The sequence below is a fragment of the Marmota marmota genome, unplaced genomic scaffold (genome assembly GCF_001458135.2).
Source record: "Marmota marmota marmota unplaced genomic scaffold, marMar, whole genome shotgun sequence".
Taxonomy (NCBI): domain Eukaryota; kingdom Metazoa; phylum Chordata; class Mammalia; order Rodentia; family Sciuridae; genus Marmota; species Marmota marmota.
In genome coordinates, this window is record NW_026000185.1 from 11,478,155 (window position 1) to 11,495,246 (window position 17,092).

Consider the following 17,092-nt stretch of genomic DNA (forward strand, 5'->3'; position numbering starts at 1 on the left):
GGTGGCCACGGGGGTGCTGGCGGAGGGCGGGTGGGCGACGGTCAGGAGCGTGCCGGAAGGCGCCCCGCCTGGGGCGGAGTGGACAGGGGTCGCAGCTCAGGCCAGGCGGGGGCCTGCAGATGGGCACAGCTGCCCAGGGCCGGGCCTTCCTGCAGGGGAGGACGAGGACAGTGCTGCTGACAGTCCCCTGGTAGGCTCGGGTCCACGGGCCTGGGTGACCTCAGCCTGTCCTTCACCCCCTCTGAGCCTGCTTCCTCGCTGACGAGGCAGAGGACAGCAGGACCACCTGCTGTGGGGCCCTAATGTGGTGACCCACCCGAGCCTTCGGCCCATGCTGTGCCCCGTGCTTCAGAGGCGAAGGATAAACAATAGCTCTGGTGACAACCCTGGAGGGTGACGACCCTGGGGTCTGCCGGGTCACAGTAGAACTGCCTGTTCCCAGCCACCGTGTCTAGCCTGTCCCCAGGCTCTCAAGTGGGCGAGTCTCAGGGGCACCCTTCCATCTGGCCAGGGCAGGCTGGACGTCCGAGGTGCTCTTCCCTCTTGCTGGTCAGTTCCGAGGTTGGGGGTCGGTCTGCAGCCCCCTCGGGTGCCCTGTGTTCCCGTGGCCCTCTGGCGTCTCGGGGACCCGCGGCTCGCCTCCCGCTCTGGCCCGTGGTGTCCTGGAAAGGGAGGCCCCCATTGGTCTAGAGGACCGGCTACACCCGGCTCAGCCTCCCGCCCGCCCTGCCCCGGCCTCCAGGAGAGGACGCGAGGGGCTCCCTGGGACTCAGGGCTCGTTCCTTCCACACTGTCCCTTTTGTCTCCAGTGGTCTCAGATGGACTTCCCGGGGTGGGCTGCAGGGAGCCCACCACACAGCTGCCCGGGGTGGAGCTGACCGCAGGGTCTGCGGGGGCCACGGCCCAGGGGCTTGGGTCGCTGAGGAAGGGTCCGTGCTGCTCGCTCAGTCCTGCGGGGATTTATTAAGCACCAACTGTATGTCAAGTTCTGGTGATGTCTTTGGAGGGCTGCCACCGAGGGCCACCACCGGGTGGCTCCGATGACAGCTGCCTGCTGTCCCACATGCTGGAGGCAGGGAGTCTGAGGGGAGGTGGCAGCGGGCTGGGCCCCTCCTGAGGCCCGAGGAGGCGTCCAGGTCTCTCCTGACTTCTGGGCTCCCCCCTGCTGCACCCTGCTGTCCCCACGTGCCCTGCTCTAGGGCATTTAGGGTTCCCAGGGCAGCTGGCCAGTGGAGGAGGCCCCCGCGTCCCCGTGACCTCACCTCCTGCCAAGACCCTGTGTCCAGGAGCAGCCGCGGCCTGAGGTGCGGGGTTGGGACTTCAGCAGACGGATTCTCAGGGGTGACGTCAGTTGACACCAAGAGCTCAGGAGAGCCACAGGCCACGGGGAGCAGCCTGGTGTCTCAGGGGGACGCTGGGCGGGGACCGGGGCAAGAGTGGCAGATGTGGGGAGGGGGTGGGCCGCAGGACCAGCGCGAGCACCATTTGTTTAAGAAACAGAAGGAAGGCCGGGCGGCCAGACCAGGTGTGCAGGGGAGTCGGGGCAGGGGAGGGCAGCGGGGGTGGCCCTGCAGGGTCTGCACCCCAGGAGTTTGGGTTTGGGCCTACATGAGTGGGGAGCCACGGAGTGTCAGGGAGAGGCAGCAGCTGGCCTCGGGACCCACAGCAGCTGCCAGCAGCCCGCCCCGATTCCTCTGATTTTCTCGCACAGCAGCGTGTCATCTGGTAGAGAAGGTCCTTCCTGCTCCTCTGTGGGTGCATTTCATTTCTCTGGCCGGGTGGCACACGGAGCCGTCCTTAACAGGGTGGCCCTGGAAGGCCCCGTCCCGTTAGCTTTGGCCACCTCTCAAGCTCCTCCTCTTTGCGGACACTTTTCCTGGTTGGGTCGCGGGTCTCTTTTGGAAGCCGGGCTGCAGCGGGTGGGCGGGGACGGACGCTCGGCGTGGTGGCCGAGATGGGCAGGCGGTGCTGGTTTCTGGGGGACCCGGTGCTGACTCTGCGTGAAGAGGGGCCCCCGTCCACGCGGCCACCTTCCCACTGGGCAGAGCAACCGGGTGGCTCTGGTCCCGCTCCTCTGTGATCGTGGGTCCGTCTGTGCTCGCTGCGGACCCAGGGACACTCGCTGCAGGCCCGGGGACACTTGGGGACAGGCCGCCCTCCCTTCTTCTGCCCCTCCCCCACCCCACCAGCTCCTCCTGACGCCCAGCAGCCGCGGGAGCCCCTCCTGGGGACGGCTGTGCCTGGCAGCTGCCCTCTTCTGACGACGGAGGACCTTGGGAGCTAGGCTCCGTTTTTGGTCAAAACCGAGGCGGCGGCTGTAACGCAGTTGAGCTGGATTCTCCCTCCAGGGAGGCCGGCCTTGCTGGCCCTGGTCTGGGCTGAGTTCCAGAACCTTCTTGAGCAAAGAGACGTTGGCATAAACAGGAGCCCGGAGGTGCCTGCTCTGAGGGCGGCCGCCCCGCGGTCCAGGCTCAGCTCTGGGGGACCTGGGGGACGTCCCTTGATCGACGGCCTCCTGGGCTCAGCTGTCTGGGAGGCGTGCCCGGCATCTTCCTGCCGAGCTCCGTCCTGGCTTCCTTCGTGACCCGCTGTCCACGTGGCAGGCTCTCCCCCCTTGGAACTTGGGTCTCAGGGTGGCTGTTGTGCACCTCTGTGTCCCCAGGGCTGAGAACAGGGCTGGGCGCAGGGTGGCTACGCGGTTATGTGCCGAGTAAGGGGGTGAACGGGTGACACTGACTCCCCGGGGCACCCACTACCGCGGGTCCAGTCTCAGGTTCCCAGGGGACAGGGACGGCGGCAGACCCGCCAGGACCGGTCACCCAGGGATCCTTGTCCTGTGGCCACCTGGCTGGGACTCGGGGGGCCCCGCTGTTCCTAGTCCCCCAGTGGAGAAGGTGGGCAGCTGCGGAGGCCGCCGTGGGAGGAGAAGCCTGTCTTGAGCTGGGGGGGCAGGGAAGGCTGGGCAGCCCCGTGGGCGGTGCTCCCTGGAGGGCCCAGCTCCCCGTATGTGCGTGAGCGCCAACTGTATGGGAAGTCCTGCTTGGTGTCACGCCTCTTCCTGCAGGACGTGTCTGTCTGGTTTGGGGGGTTTCTAAGGTTGTTTCTTTAATTCGAAAAACAAAACTGACGTCAAGGAAATGATCAACCCTTTGCCTCTTTGTCCTGGCTGTGCCTGGCATCGTCTGCCCAACGCGGTCATGAGCGCCCACGGCTGCAGGTGCCCCAGCCGCCTCGCCCACGGCGTGCTGCCTGCACCCAGGGCCACCTGTGAGCCTGGTCAGCCCTCCTGCTTCCCAGGGTGGGCTGCTCTTCTGGCTGCACAGATGAGAGGCCCAGAGAGGTCTCCCGCCTCCTCAGAGTGCACAGCCAGTTACTGAGAGCATGTCCCTTTGTCCCCGCTATCTGACTGTGCTGGACCTCAGAGCCCTGGACATGGCTGGGTCCAGGGCTGGGCCCAGGGGCAGCTGTTCATTTGTAACTGCCCCCGCCCCCCACCCTGTGATTCACTCACAGCCAGACGCAGACCCCCGATGTCCCTGGCGGTGGAGAGCTCCCTGGGCCAGGAGCCCCTGCCCTCTGCCCTTCTGTCCTGTGGCCCCTGTGGCCCCTGTGGCCCCTGTGGCTGTCCCCTTGGACTGGGGTTTGCATTCTGCACTTGTCCATGTCCCAGCAAGTTCCTGGGGTCACCCTGGCATGCTGCTGGCTGTGTCCCCAGTTGGAACCTCTCTCCTGGGTCCCCTCCCATCTGTCTGAGACCAGCCCTTGAATGGCTCTGAGTTCTCTCTGTCTGTCTGTCTCTCCTCCCTGGCGCCGTGAGCCGTGTCTGAGTCGGGTGACCCTCGACGCTGGATGGGTCCTTCCTGGCACCAGCCGTCTCCGGCTGCCGCGCCCCACGGTGGCCTTGTTGGTGTGCACGTACTAAAGGGCCTCCTCCTCACTGACCCTGGGGTCTCCTGTGACCTGGCCACCAAAGGGGTGACTCCCACACTGCAGGGCCTCTGCCTGGTGGCTGGCACCCCGTCACACTGGTCATTTATTGGGGCGCTCAGGGGACCGCAGGGCTCTGCCTTCCCCCGTGGCTCTGTCCCACTGGCTGAGCCCCACAGTGCTGGCCTGGGTCTCACGGTGCCAGCCCAGGGGCCTGCTGAGGGGCCTTCCACGAGTGGCCAGGCACTGTCCCTGCCCCGGGGCCTGGCTCAGGGTGGGGCAGCCCCCGACTCCCTGACCTTCCCGGGGGGACAGGCCACCTGTGGTCTCCCGGCCGAAGCCGCCAGTGGTCTCTGTCTTTTGCTGTCCCCTTTCCTGCTCTGGGAGTCCCAGCTGTGCCCGTTTCCTGTCTCCTGCCAGGGCCGACGGGCAGCAGTGGTCCAGAGAAGGAGCCAAAGCCAGTGGAGAACGGGACACTGGTGCCGGCCGCCGCGGGGAAGCAGGTGCAGAGGTGAGTGGGGTCACCGTCCCGTGTGCTCCAGGGGACCCTCTGTCCTGCCTGCCCAGGGAGACAGACAGGACAGGGCCAGCTGCTCTGCCTGTGCCCTTGGCCTTCCCCTCAGCCCGGGGACCTGGCTTTCCCAAGCGGAGGCCTCCGCCCCGCCTGCCGCTCTTCCTCCGCGGCACGGCTCCTCCGGGCCTCGTGGTGGAACTGTCTGTCCCCACGCCTGACGTTGGGTCCCCTCCTTGGCACTGGGCGAGGGTCTTTGCTCGGGTCACCTGGAGCAGCCGGGACCTTCGAGCTTGGTGAACCAGCGTCTGACTAGACACAGAGCCTCAGCGACCGCGGCTGGTGCTCCCCACGGAGCCTGGTGCCCCGCGGCCCTGCAGGGTCTCTGACCCAGAGGTGGTGACAGACCTCGTCTGCCCATTGCATGAGAGCTGCCCACAGTCACGTGGCGGGAGAGAAGCTGACCTTGAACTTGGCCCCGGGCCCAGCCGAGGTTCCCCAGGGGTGACGTCAGCCGTCCTGCAAGAGGCTTGGGGAGCTGTGGTCGACCTGGGAATGGGCAGAGGACGGGGAGCCTGGCCTGGTGCTGGCCCCGGGCGGGGGGGGGCACTCAGAGATGGTGCTTCTGCTGTCACTGTCACCTCCTGGTCGGGCCAGAGGACGGGAGGTCTGGAGCGCCCCTGTCCGGGGAGCTGGACGTGGAGGTTCTGGGTCACCAAGCAGGAGGTTCCGGCTCCCTGAAGGGTGCGCCATCCCCGATGGGCCCAGCACTGTCCCTCCCCGTCTTTCCTCTGCTGCAGGCCGAGAGCCCAGGCCGGCTGTTGATCAGGGGCCGACCCCACCTGATGGCCTCGGCCAGAGACCTTGGGACAGGCCTCCTGGGCCGGAGAGGCTCCCACCCCGCCCTGGGCTGGACAGGGAGCTGGTGCTGGGGACCTGCCACCCCCGGCCCTCCTGTCCGGGACCAGTGCTGGGGCGCAGGGATGACTCGGCCGGACCCTGCCCACAGGTGGCACGTGGCTCCTGCAGGTGACAAGCAGGAGGCGGGAGGACTGGAGGTCCTGCTGCCCGCGGCCCCCTCCGCGTTGGCTCGGCCCCTCTGGTTTCTTACAAGTAGCCGGAGTTTCTCAGCTTTTCCCGAACAGAACTGAAAAGGCGGCCTGTGCCCGGGCGCCTGCTGCCACCTGTCGGCACCTGTCGGCCGGGACAGAGAGGAGGTCGGCCTCGAGGCTCTGCCCTTGGCCTCCCTCCCACCGACTTCCTGACCGTGGGCCCGGCAGGCCTGCGGGAGGGGGTCCGGGAGGCCCTGGAGAAGCAGCCCCCAGGACCGGAGGCCTCTGGAACGCAGGGGACGGAGGGAAGGTTTCCTTGGCAACTGTGGACGGGTTTGAGCCCCGAGGCCCCGTCCTCCCCTCCACCCGGAGGGAAGACCAAGTGTCCCGTGGTCCTCTTTCTGTCACTACTGAGTCAGTGCAGGGGCAGGGGCAAGGATAGATGGCGGCTCTGCTCACGGTGGCTGGGCTCACGGGGGCGGTCAAGGCCGGGGGCGGGGTCTGCTGACCACCTTCCCGTTGGCGCAGACCCCGGGCTGTGCAGAGCTCCCGGGCCGAGAGGCTGGGCGCCCTTGGGAGGCCTGGCCAGAGTGGCTCGGAGCAGACCACCCAGAAGTGACCTGCTCACGGCACGGATGGGTGACTCTGTTCCCGAGGGAGGACCACAGCCTGGGCAGTGGCACGAGGAGCCTGCACGTGCACAGGTGGTCATCTACACATTTGCTGGAACGTCCCCGCCTGGGGGCCCGGCGCTGGCCCAAGGTGGACCCCCGTGCCTTGCTTCCCCAGGCAGCTGAGCAGCTCCTCCTCCTACAGCGGGGACGGAGGACGGCCCCAGGCCAGCGCCGCTGACCCGCAGAAGGCCGGAGCCAAGGAGGAGGCCTGGAAGCTGGTGGAGGCGGACAAGGTCCAGACGGGGCAGGTGAGCCTGGGACCAGGCCAGGGGGAAAAGTGACATGTGTCCAGGGCACGGCCGCGGCGCAGCGGAGCTGGGATTGCGCCCAGGCTCGGGGGGCACCTGTGGTCTCCCTGCTGCCCCCGCTGTGAGCAGGCGGGGCTCAGCCCAGGTGCGCACAGGTGGCCTCAGGTGGTGCCAGATGCAGGGATGAAGAATGGGCACAGACGCAGTCAGGACAAGGCATCTCCACTCCCCTTCGTCCTTGTGACAGCGTCAGTGAGAGAGCCTGGGGTGGCCTGGGACAGCAGGGTCTGGGCCCTCGTCTTACTGTATTGTTATTATTATTATTTTTAAGGACATGGGTTTGGGGCAAGTGTCAGTAGTTTTCTGTTCCTGGGAGGGATCCAGAGTCTATTTTCTTTCCTTTTTCTTTTGGTACCAGAGATGAAACCCAGGGCCCTTGACCACCGCGTCACGTCTCCAGTCCTTTTTATTTTTTTATTTTGAGTCAGGGCCTCACTAAATCGCCGAGGCTGTCCTCGAACTCGCGATCCCCCTGCCTCAGCCTCCCGAGCCGTTGAGTTTATTCTCAAAAATAAACGTGGTCATACTAAGGGAGGGGCTAGGGTGCACAAGGCCTGGTGCCCCTCCACCCCAAATAAGTTCCCAGTCCAAACCAAAACTCCCAGGGAAGGCAGGAGGGGAGCCCACAGGCTGGGCACGACCCTTGGTCGCTGGCCGCTTCTCCCTGTGGTCTCACACCCGGGCTGTGCCAGGCTCTGACCCTCCCAGGAGCCAGAGGTCAGCCCAAGACAAGGCAGCCATGCCATCCTGAGAGGGGAGCCTTTCTGCAGCCTGGGCCACCACGTCCTACTGCCCCCAGGGAAGGTGCCCCGAACCCTGCAGGGCAGCCGCAGGGACGGCAGGCAGCTTGGCCGCGTGGTGAAGGACGAGGCAGAATCTGGAGACGGGAGGGAAGCAGCCCTTCCACGCGGGGCCCATTTCCTCAGCCAGCTGCAGGGTCCTGACCTGGACGTAGCTGAAACGCTTGTGATGACCCAGGCACACCCCCAGGAGGGAGCCCTGGGGCTTGTGGACACCACGCCCCCTGCTGGGCTCCACAGGAAGCCCCCAAGTGTCCCCATGGAGCCCAGCGAGCACCTACCAAGGAAAACCGCAGCCTGGTGCTCGGTGCCCAGAGGAAGTGGAGTGGCAGGCCGAGAGCCCTGTGGTGGGAGGGAGGGAGGTGATGCTTGGTTGCTAGGCAACATGTCCCACCTTCCCATTTGCTTAAGACTTTTCGATGGTCCTGGAATTAGCTCAGAGTCCTGATAGGTGCCCCCAGGCCACCTGTGTGGCTGTGACCCCCTGCTTCTGTTCGGCGACCCTTTCCTCCTTTCAGTCCCCAAAGCGAAGCTTGCTACATACACTCCCTTGTACCTCAGGGCCTTTGCATAGGTTGATTCCCCATAGTTTTGTTGGGGCTTTTGTGGTGCTGGAGATAGATCTCGGGCCTGTGCCTCACGCCTGCTCATCAAGCACCAGCCTCCAAGCTGCATCCTCAGCCCCTGGTGGATGGTTAAATGTCACTTCCTCGGAGAATCCTGCCCCCACGCCGCCCCACCCTGGGTTGGGTCGAGATGCCTAGTTCTGTGCTGGAGGTGCGGCAGGGACAGGCAGGCAGCTGCTCTGCCGGGCAGTCGCTGACCTCGGAGGCCGCTCCTCCGCCCCCAGGTGAAGCTGTCCGTGTACTGGGACTACATGAAGGCCATCGGGCTCTGCCTCTCCTTCGTGAGCATCTTCCTCTTCCTGTGCAACCACGTGTCTGCCCTCGCCTCCAACTACTGGCTCAGCCTCTGGACGGACGACCCCGTTGTCAACGGGACCCAGGAGCACACCGATTTCTGGCTGGGCGTCTACGGAGGCCTGGGCATCGTGCAAGGTGGGCGCCCCCGCCCCCCCCCTGGGCCTACCTGAGCGTGGAACCGGCTATGGCTTGGGGTCTAGTCACAGAATCGGGTCCCCCACGTCCTTAGGGGGCCCAGCCCAGCCGGACAGACCCGGTCCCTCAATAGCCCTTCGCAGGGTGACCCCGAGGGACGGGGCCGAGGCCCAGCAGGCCTGTTTCACAGACGGGCGGCTGAGGACCGGGAGCTGACCGGCTTCCTCCGCAGGCATCGCGGTGCTCGGCTACTCCATGACCGTGTCCATCGGGGGCATCTTCGCGTCCCGCCGCCTGCACCTGGACCTGCTGCACCAAGTCCTGCGCTCGCCCATGAGCTTCTTCGAGCGCACCCCCAGCGGGAACCTGGTGAACCGCTTCTCCAAGGAGCTGGACACGGTGGACTCCATGATCCCGCAGGTGATCAAGATGTTCATGGGCTCCCTGTTCAACGTCCTCGGCGCCTGTGTCATCATCCTGCTGGCCACGCCCATCGCCGCTGTGATCATCCCGCCCCTGGGCCTCCTCTACTTCCTCGTGCAGGTGACTACTGCGCGCTGCTCACCCAAGGGCTCCTCGCACTTCGCCGCCTCCCCAGAGCGGGGCGCTGAGCCTCTGTCTGCAGGGCCGGGCTTCGCTTTTGTCCGTCTTGAACACCTGTGCCCGGGTCGTCTGGGGCTTGCAGTAAGGAAACGCGTGTTCTAGCAAGGGCAGGGCTGCGGTGGCCGCTCCAGGACTTTGTTAATATTCCACTTGTGTTTTCTCTGCTCCTTGTCCCCCTTCTCACAGAAGGCTGCCATTCTTACATTGGTCTCAGGGTCCAGGATGGGTGCTGGAGTTCCAGCCATCACAACTATTTTTCAGACAATGAGATTAATGTTCAGGATGAGGGAGCAGATGATTCCCGAATCGGCAGTGCCCATTTCCATACGTCTAATATTCCAGAAGTTGGTCATGGAACCACTGTTCTTTGCCAGGGAGGCTAGGAAGGGCAGAATTTGGGCTGGACCCAAGACAGATCCCAGCAGAAGTGCTCATCTGTCAAGTGGGATTGTTGAGCCCAGGAGTGTCACGTTCCCGGTTGACAGACCGGCATGTTGAGGCTCAGAGAGAAGGAGCGTCTTGCCCCAGGGTGGAAGGGAGCATGTGATTGGCCAGGTCTGTCTGGTTCCTGAGCCCGTGTCCTTACTTGCCCCCAAGCACTGGCTGCAGCAGAGTGGCAGAGGGGCTGGCTGTTGAGGGGAGCCTCACGTGGCCGCCTGCGTGACAGTGAGGGACCAGGAGGTGTGTCTACCCCTCGCCACGCTGTGCCGCTGGGGTCCAGGAGGCTGGGCCCTGTCCACCAGCCCTGCCTTGGACCCTGCCACCCTGGGGACCGGTGACCCAGAGCACCGGCAGCAGTACAGTCAGCGAGGTGTAGTCCCCGGACCCTCCGGTGCCTCTTGAGTTGGTGCCGGCCTTTCACCAAAACCGTAGCCGCTTCCCAAATCGGTCTTCGTTCCCAGGCGGGAGAGTTTCCTGAAGGGCCCCGTCAAGCTCCGCGAGGCCTGTCTCAAAACAAGACGGGGCTGCGGGTGGGGCTCGGGCTCCAGTGGCCCTGGTTCTGTGCCCAGGACCAAAGACAAAACCAAAAGATTTCGAGCAGCTCAGCCCAGAGGGCCGGGGTCCAGGGAGGGTGGGGCCTGCAGGGCCTTTGGCCAGGCCGGGCGTCTGGTTTCCTCCAAGGCAGCGGGCGCGGCGGCAGGATGGCGGTGCGCCTTGGGCTCCTGGACCTGGGGCTGCAGCCCTCGGAGACCGCTGGGCTGGCCGGAGCCCAGGCTGGCCCAGAGCTGCCCGCCTGTGGGCTCAAATGACCGCTGACCCTGCTGTCCAGAGAGAAGCCGCCAGCCACCGAGGCCCCACGGAAGCCTCCTGTTGGGTTCAGAGCTCTCCCTGGGACTCTGCCCCAAAGTGGCCAGTGCTCCTGGCTGGGACGGGAGGTCAGAGGTCAGGTCCCCCACAGCACTCAGATAGAGCAGTTCCCCGTCAGCTGTCCTGCTAGGGCCTCGGGTCCCTGTTCTGGTGTCCTTGGTACAGACGCAGAGCCAGGGCCCGGAGAGCTCAAGTGGCCAGTCCAGCCTCTGCTCAGTGGCTTCTGGAAGCTTCCGGAGGGTGACTGGCTCTCGCTCCGTCTCCCACAAGCCCTGCCGGGCAGCTTTGCCTGCCATTGGCTGAATGCCCAGGGCAGAGCAGGAGCCCAGGAAAGACGGCAGCTGCCTGGTGGACAGCCCCCGAGGTCAGGAGCCAGGGCAGGAGCCGGGCAGCGAGCCACAGAGGGGGCCCCACCCGGGGGCAAGGGTGCCCTGGAGGTGAAGCTGCTGCGCCCTCTGCAGGGCGCTGAGGGCCACTGCAGGGCGGGGCTGCTGGTGAATACGGGGAGCAGTGGCCTGGGGACAGGGGCAGGGACAACAGCTGGATCCCACGACACAGTCGCAGGGGGCAGGGCTGGTCCCTCTGAGAGCACTCGGGGCCATTGAGGCCTGGGTGACGAGTTTACCTGCGTCCCGGGGTCAGGTCAGTGCAGGTGAGTTGAGTGCCGTCACTGCCTGGGGACATGATGGGCTAGATCCTGTCCCTTACTGATGGCAGTAGTTGTCCTCTGAGGGCACCTGCTCACTCGAAGCCTGTGGAACTGCTGGTCCTCGTCTGCGTCTGTGGTTCAGCCCAGCGTCACCAGGTGCTGAGCCTCCCGACCTGTGTGTGTGTGTGTGGGGGGGGGGAACGCGTGTGTGTGTGTGCAGACACGTGTGTGCAGAGGAGGAGTGACGCTCACGTGTTCCCCTCCCCACAGCCCTGTGAACAGGCCTTCTTGTCCCCACGTTACAGATGAGGACACCGAGGCTCAGAAGAATAAGTCCCTGGCTCTCTTTATAGCAATGGCAGAGCCAGGATTTGAACTCAGGTCCGGTTGGCCTCAAAACTCATTAAACCACCCTGCTGTGTCCCGGAGCCCCTGGACCCGGGTCGGTGGCACTCTGCAGCCAGGCTGCCTCCCTGAATCCCACTCTGCCACTTCCCCGCCGTGGGGCCTCTGGAGGGGGTGGCTCAGGTCTTCTGCTCACGTCCTCCTGGGAAGCCGGACGGAGCACCTGCTGGGCTCGCCGTGGGCATCGTGGAGGCAGGTGTAGGTGAAAGTGGGCAGGCAGCACCTGGGAGGCTGGGCTGTCGGTCAGCAGTAGCTGTTGTCACCGTCCCCGCCGTCCCCGTCCAGCAGGGGTGGGGCACTGTCAAGGACACCGGGCTTCAGCCCTTGGCCACCTGAAGGACCTGCCGCGTCCAGACTTGCCCCAGCACGGCCTCAGGAGGATGGGCGCAGGGACCGGCACTGACCCCGTCTTGCGTCCCTCACCCGCAGAGGTTCTACGTGGCCTCCTCCCGGCAGCTGAAGCGCCTCGAGTCGGTCAGCCGCTCCCCGGTGTACTCACACTTCAACGAGACCCTGCTGGGGGTCAGCGTGATCCGCGCCTTCGAGGAGCAGGAGCGGTTCATCCGCCAGAGTGACCTGAAGGTGGACGAGAACCAGAAGGCCTACTACCCCAGCATCGTGGCCAACAGGTGCGCTGGACCTGCAGGGGGCGGGGGCCGCCCGAGCACCTCGTCCCCCCGTCTCAGTGCCGTGGTGCACCTCGCACAACTCGGACCCTGGCAGAAAGGCTGGGAAGACTTGGGGTCGGGGCAGGGCCCCAGGGCACGACAGAGCGGGGACAGCGTTCCCCCGGAGTCCGCCTGTGAGCACCGTGCTCCAGGTGCCGTCCCTGGGACGCAGCTCCTCGGCAGCCGGTCCTCTGCTGCACGTCGTCCCTGGACGAGGGGCGGTCACTCCTGCCGAGGGAGGTGTGTCCAGAACAGTTGACGCGCACTGAGCCGAGTCACGTAAAAAACCACCGTGTTGTGGCTCAGAAGTGAGGAGCATCAATCAGAAAGAGGCAGAAGTTAGACAAGTATCACCTGATGCGTTCCTAAAATAGCCTCCTTCTCACCCACTTCCTTCCCCATACACCCGAGAATTGGCCTGGAGGTGACCCGCGACCAACCGTGGGCCTGCTTTACACCGTCAGAGTAGAAAAGTGGGTGAAGGGACCGTCCATGACAAAGGGTCTTCAGCTGCCCTTGTAGAATTTTTAGTGTCTGTCCCCATCTGGCTCGTCTACGGGACTGTTCTACAAGCGAGGGTCCGTCCCGTGGATCCCGTGGGCTGTGGTGGAGGAGAGACCCCCCAGCACCATCTCCCTAAGGAAATAAAAAATGCTTCCCAAGTGCAAACCCGACAGTAGTGCCCGTCACCCTAGGGATGGCCTCTGAGCTAGCGTTGAGCAGCGAAGCATCCCTTTATATTCTTAAAAGGCAAAAGGAACTCTTTTTCATGTTTCTGAAATCAGGAGGAGTCTGGGAATGGGGGAGGGAGGTTGAAAAACGGTAGCTTCTCTCTCTGGATTCGTCTCTTGCCAAGAAACATCTTTTAAGCCAGAGCTGCCTCTTCCGGTTGATGGCTTCTGAGTCCTGAGGAATGTCTGGGGCTTCGTGTTTTATGCCTGTGTGTGTTTTAAAGACTTCCCGAGAAAAAGCTAGGTCATAATATTTGGGCAAGCTTGACATTCTTGCCTAAACGGCTTCTGGAGAACACTATTTTGATCCCTGGGCTTACCAGGCTGATGCAGAGTTACTGACGGGGCGTCCCCTGGGCCCTCCTTCCCCTGGGGCCGGGCTGCGTGTTTGGACGAGCAGAGCTGAGATGGCCTTTCTGCAGAACTCTCAGAGAGTTATTTCAGTTAGCAGATGGACTTCCCTCTCCCCCCGCTGGCCAGAAGCCTGGTCTCTGAAAAGCTGACTCTGTGTGTCTGTCTGTCTGTCTCTCTGTCTGTCGGCCTGTTTCTCTGAGCAGGTGGTTGGCTGTGAGGCTGGAGTGCGTTGGCAACTTCATAGTCTTTTTTGCCTCCCTGTTTGCGGTCATCTCCCGGCACAGCCTCCGTGCAGGCTTGGTGGGCCTCTCCGTGTCTTACTCTTTGCAGGTAAGAGGAGTTGCTTCGCCTGGATGATGAAAGTCTCCTAATGGGAGTCTTCTGGTTCCCATATGGAGGGGGAGGAAAGGGGCTGAGTGGAATTTGAGAAGTACAGAGCCTGGTGACCAGGTATAGAAAAGGAATTGGACGTGGGGCCAGGATTCTCCATCAGCCAATAAAATTCCTTGATGGCTTGAGGGGATGCATGAGCTCCAGGGGAAATGCTTTTAAGACTATGAATTTCCCTCTAAGTGTGGCTTTAGCTGCACCTCATGACTTTTGATACCTAGTGTTTCCATATTATCATCTAGTTTGAAATGTTTTCTGACTCTCCTTTCTGATTATTCAAATAGCTGATGGGTCATTTTGAAAACTGTGGTAGTTAAATACCTAAGTGTGGTAAGTTGGGGTGATGGCTGTATGTGGGGCTGCTAATTTCTATACTTTTCATATCTGAAACATTTCATGATTCATAACTACTTAACAAAAATAAAATAGCTCTTCTCCCGCTGGAAACTCCACACGACTCTTTCCCTTGCAGATCACCGCATACTTGAACTGGCTGGTTCGGATGTCATCCGAGATGGAGACCAACATTGTGGCTGTGGAGAGACTCCAGGAGTATTCAGAAACCGAGAAGGAGGTAAAGAAGGGCCCCGACCCGACCTTTTGGCCTTAGTCTTCAGTGTAGCTTTGCCCGAAAGACACCTCCGAGCCATGTCTATGTCCACTCTGCCTGAGCAGGAGGGTGAGTTGGGTAGTCCTCCAGTTGAGACTCCATCCTGTACCTGACCCATCTCTGTCAAAACCTACCTTTACTCTTAGGAGAAGACCACTCGCATGTTGATTTGGTCTGTAAATGTTGATGAAGCACACCTACTGTGTGCTCTGAGCCCCAGGAGACTGCACTGAGCAGGGCAGAGCCTGTGCTCACAGGGCCGGTGGGCCAGGACTGCTCAGGCAGCGGTCAGTGATCGGCAGGAGAAGGAAGCAGGGCAGGCACAGGCGGCCCAGGGCTAGGAGGGGGGTCTCACTGACAGGAGCTCTGCGGAAGTGAGGAAGCTGGCCCAGCAGGGCCTGGGCACCAGGATGGACTCGAGATTCCTCACCGTCTCCTCCCTTCCGGCCCCTCCCTGTGATTGTAGGCTCCCTGGCAGGTCCCGGAGACAGCGCCCCCCAGCAACTGGCCCCAGGTGGGCCGAGTGGAGTTCCGGGACTACGGGCTGCGGTACCGAGAGGACCTGGACTTGGTTCTCAAGCACATCAACGTCACCATCGAAGGGGGAGAGAAGGTGGGTGTGCGACGTCCCCCAGCCCGTCCACAGCCGGCTCCGTCACCTGCCGGGGCTCGTGGAAATGAAGGCAGTTCAGAGTGTGCCCAGCAGGTTGCCTCTGGGACCCCGAGGGTCAAATGAGGACCGCAGCTGTGTTTTGAGGGGCGGGGGGGAGATCTGAATAAGTTGCAAATCCTGAAAAAAAAATCTGACGTTTTATATAAAAACTCATTTCCTGCTTTTCTGGGGCCCCCCGCAGCCTGGCTCTTTCTAAGGAGACCCGGCCCCCGAGTTCACTCCGGCTGCTCATGTGCCCCTGTAAGGCGTTGGTTGGCGTTGGCCATCGCTGGAGTGACAGGATGTCACTGTGACTGCTGGGGACGGCTCAAGGGACATACGAAGTTGGGTTCCAAGCTATTCCCAGAGCACATCCCCGCTCGAGATTCTTAGGATTTCCTCAGAAATCAGGTCAAGGGTGTTCCTGGCCCTTTGCATTTCTGCACGTATGGATTGGTCAACTGTCCCTGCCACGGGCTTGGATGGTCCCCGTTCCCACGAGCTGATTCCCTGGCCTGTGTCCAGGGGAGGACGGGGCAGGCGATGATCCTCATGGCTCGTGTTACACGTGGGCACTGTTGTGTGCAGGCTGCGCCATGGTGTGGCTGACAGGGGCGAGGGAGCCCTGGGTGGCGTGGAGGCTGTGGGTGGACGTCGGGACTCGAGGCACTGCCCATAGCCAGGAGCCCGGCTCCCTCAAGTGGAGACAGTGGGTATAGGGTATCCAGAGGGTGCAGGGAGTCGAACCGGAGGGGTCTCAGCAGCTCAGGGTGAGAGGTGAAAACCTGGGGTCGGCAGGTAAGAAAGTGCCCCAAAGAGTGCCTTAGCTCCTGGGGAGCCTGGCAAGGGGAACGGAGTCCTCTGTCCTAAACAGCCCCTCACGGAGTCTCTGGGGAGCTGGCGAGGGCGAGGCCGTGGAGGGAGTTGGGTGGACCAGGCGGCCAGCTGCTCTGGCCAGACACTTAGCAAGAACACGTGCGGCTGAGGCGGCCCGGATTCCTTCATCCCCACCTCACCCCGGCCCTTCCTGCCCTACAGGTGGGCATTGTGGGGCGCACGGGAGCCGGGAAGTCATCCCTCACCCTGGGCTTGTTTCGGATCAACGAGTCCGCGGAAGGAGAGATCATCATCGACGGCGTCAACATCGCCAAGATCGGCCTGCACAACCTGCGCTTCAAGATCACCATCATCCCCCAGGTGGGGTCTGGGGGGGGGCGCGGGGGGCCTGGAGCTGGCAAGACTGTGCTTGCCCTAATGGGACGTTGGCCTGTACGTCTGTGGAGTTTGTCAATCACAGATCAGAGGTGTTTTTTTTTTTTTAATGGCACCTGAGCTAGGCGTTGGTAGTGCATGCCTAAAATCCCAGCTACCTGGGAGGCTGAGGCAGGAGGATCACAAGTTCAAGGCCAGCCTCAGCAACTTATCGAGACCCTGTCTCAAGAAAACTAACAAGTTCTTGGGGTGTGGCTCAGTGGTAGAGTGCCTGGGCTCAGTCCCCAACACCAAACACACACAGACCTTTTTACTTAACGTCAGTCCCTGAAACATACAGTGTGACACCTGTTCGCGTAGCATTTGTGTCGTGACAGGTGTGAGTCATCTAGATGCCTTGCCACACAGGAGGACGTGAGAAGGTCGTGTGCAGATCTGTTTTGTGTGTGAGACTTGAGCATCTGCAGATGAGGTGATCAGGATCCTCAATGAGATGCCATCTTCTCTCTGCCGGCATGGGGTCAGGATGAAGATCTCATGCTTCCTAGGTCTAGGCAGAAGAACTTTCTAGACCCATCCCTGGAGGAGGCAGCTCCCTTATCTGTTGCCTGTGTATTTTTCTTAAGTTTCCTCGAAGGACCTCTTTGGGAGGCGGGGGCCGAGGGAGGAATTCCCAGGACTCTCTCCCTCCTCCAAGGTCCCCACCCGAGTGCATATTGAAAACTCTGAGGAGCTCTGCAAAAAAAAGAAAAGATGCGTTTTACCCCATCAGCCTGAGGTTTTTCCAAACTGTTTTTTCATTGCAAACGTCTCCGGGGTTAGGGGTTCTGGGGACGCTGAGAGCTCTTCCTCACAGTTCTGGGGACCGTGTTTGATGCCCCCCGGTGCTCCACCCGGGCCCCGGGGGACGGGCACTGAGGGGCCCTCTGCTCTCCCCTCTGCAGGACCCCGTTTTGTTCTCGGGCTCCCTCCGCATGAACCTGGACCCATTCAGCCAGTACTCGGACGAGGAGGTGTGGACGGCCCTGGAGCTGGCTCACCTCAAGAGCTTCGTGTCGGGGCTCCCCGACAAGCTGGACCACGAGTGTTCGGAAGGCGGGGAGAACCTGAGGTGGGCGGGGGGGGGGGGACAGGCAGCGCCCTGGCGGTGCCTGCGTGCGGACATGGGAGGATCGTGGCG

General features: G+C 62.7%; 1 protein-coding gene across 1 annotated transcript in view; it reads left to right on the forward strand.

Moving 5' to 3' along the window:
* Abcc1 (ATP binding cassette subfamily C member 1) overlaps positions 1–17,092 on the forward strand; it is a 73,993-nt gene that overhangs the window by 51,408 nt on the left and 5,493 nt on the right. Inside the window, 11 exon segments of the mRNA XM_048790067.1 lie at positions 844–976; positions 4,150–4,438; positions 6,280–6,412; positions 8,123–8,330; positions 8,563–8,873; positions 11,725–11,924; positions 13,252–13,378; positions 13,911–14,012; positions 14,515–14,661; positions 15,739–15,897; positions 16,857–17,023. Of these exon segments, the coding sequence (XP_048646024.1) occupies positions 844–976; positions 4,150–4,438; positions 6,280–6,412; positions 8,123–8,330; positions 8,563–8,873; positions 11,725–11,924; positions 13,252–13,378; positions 13,911–14,012; positions 14,515–14,661; positions 15,739–15,897; positions 16,857–17,023 (1,976 nt within the window).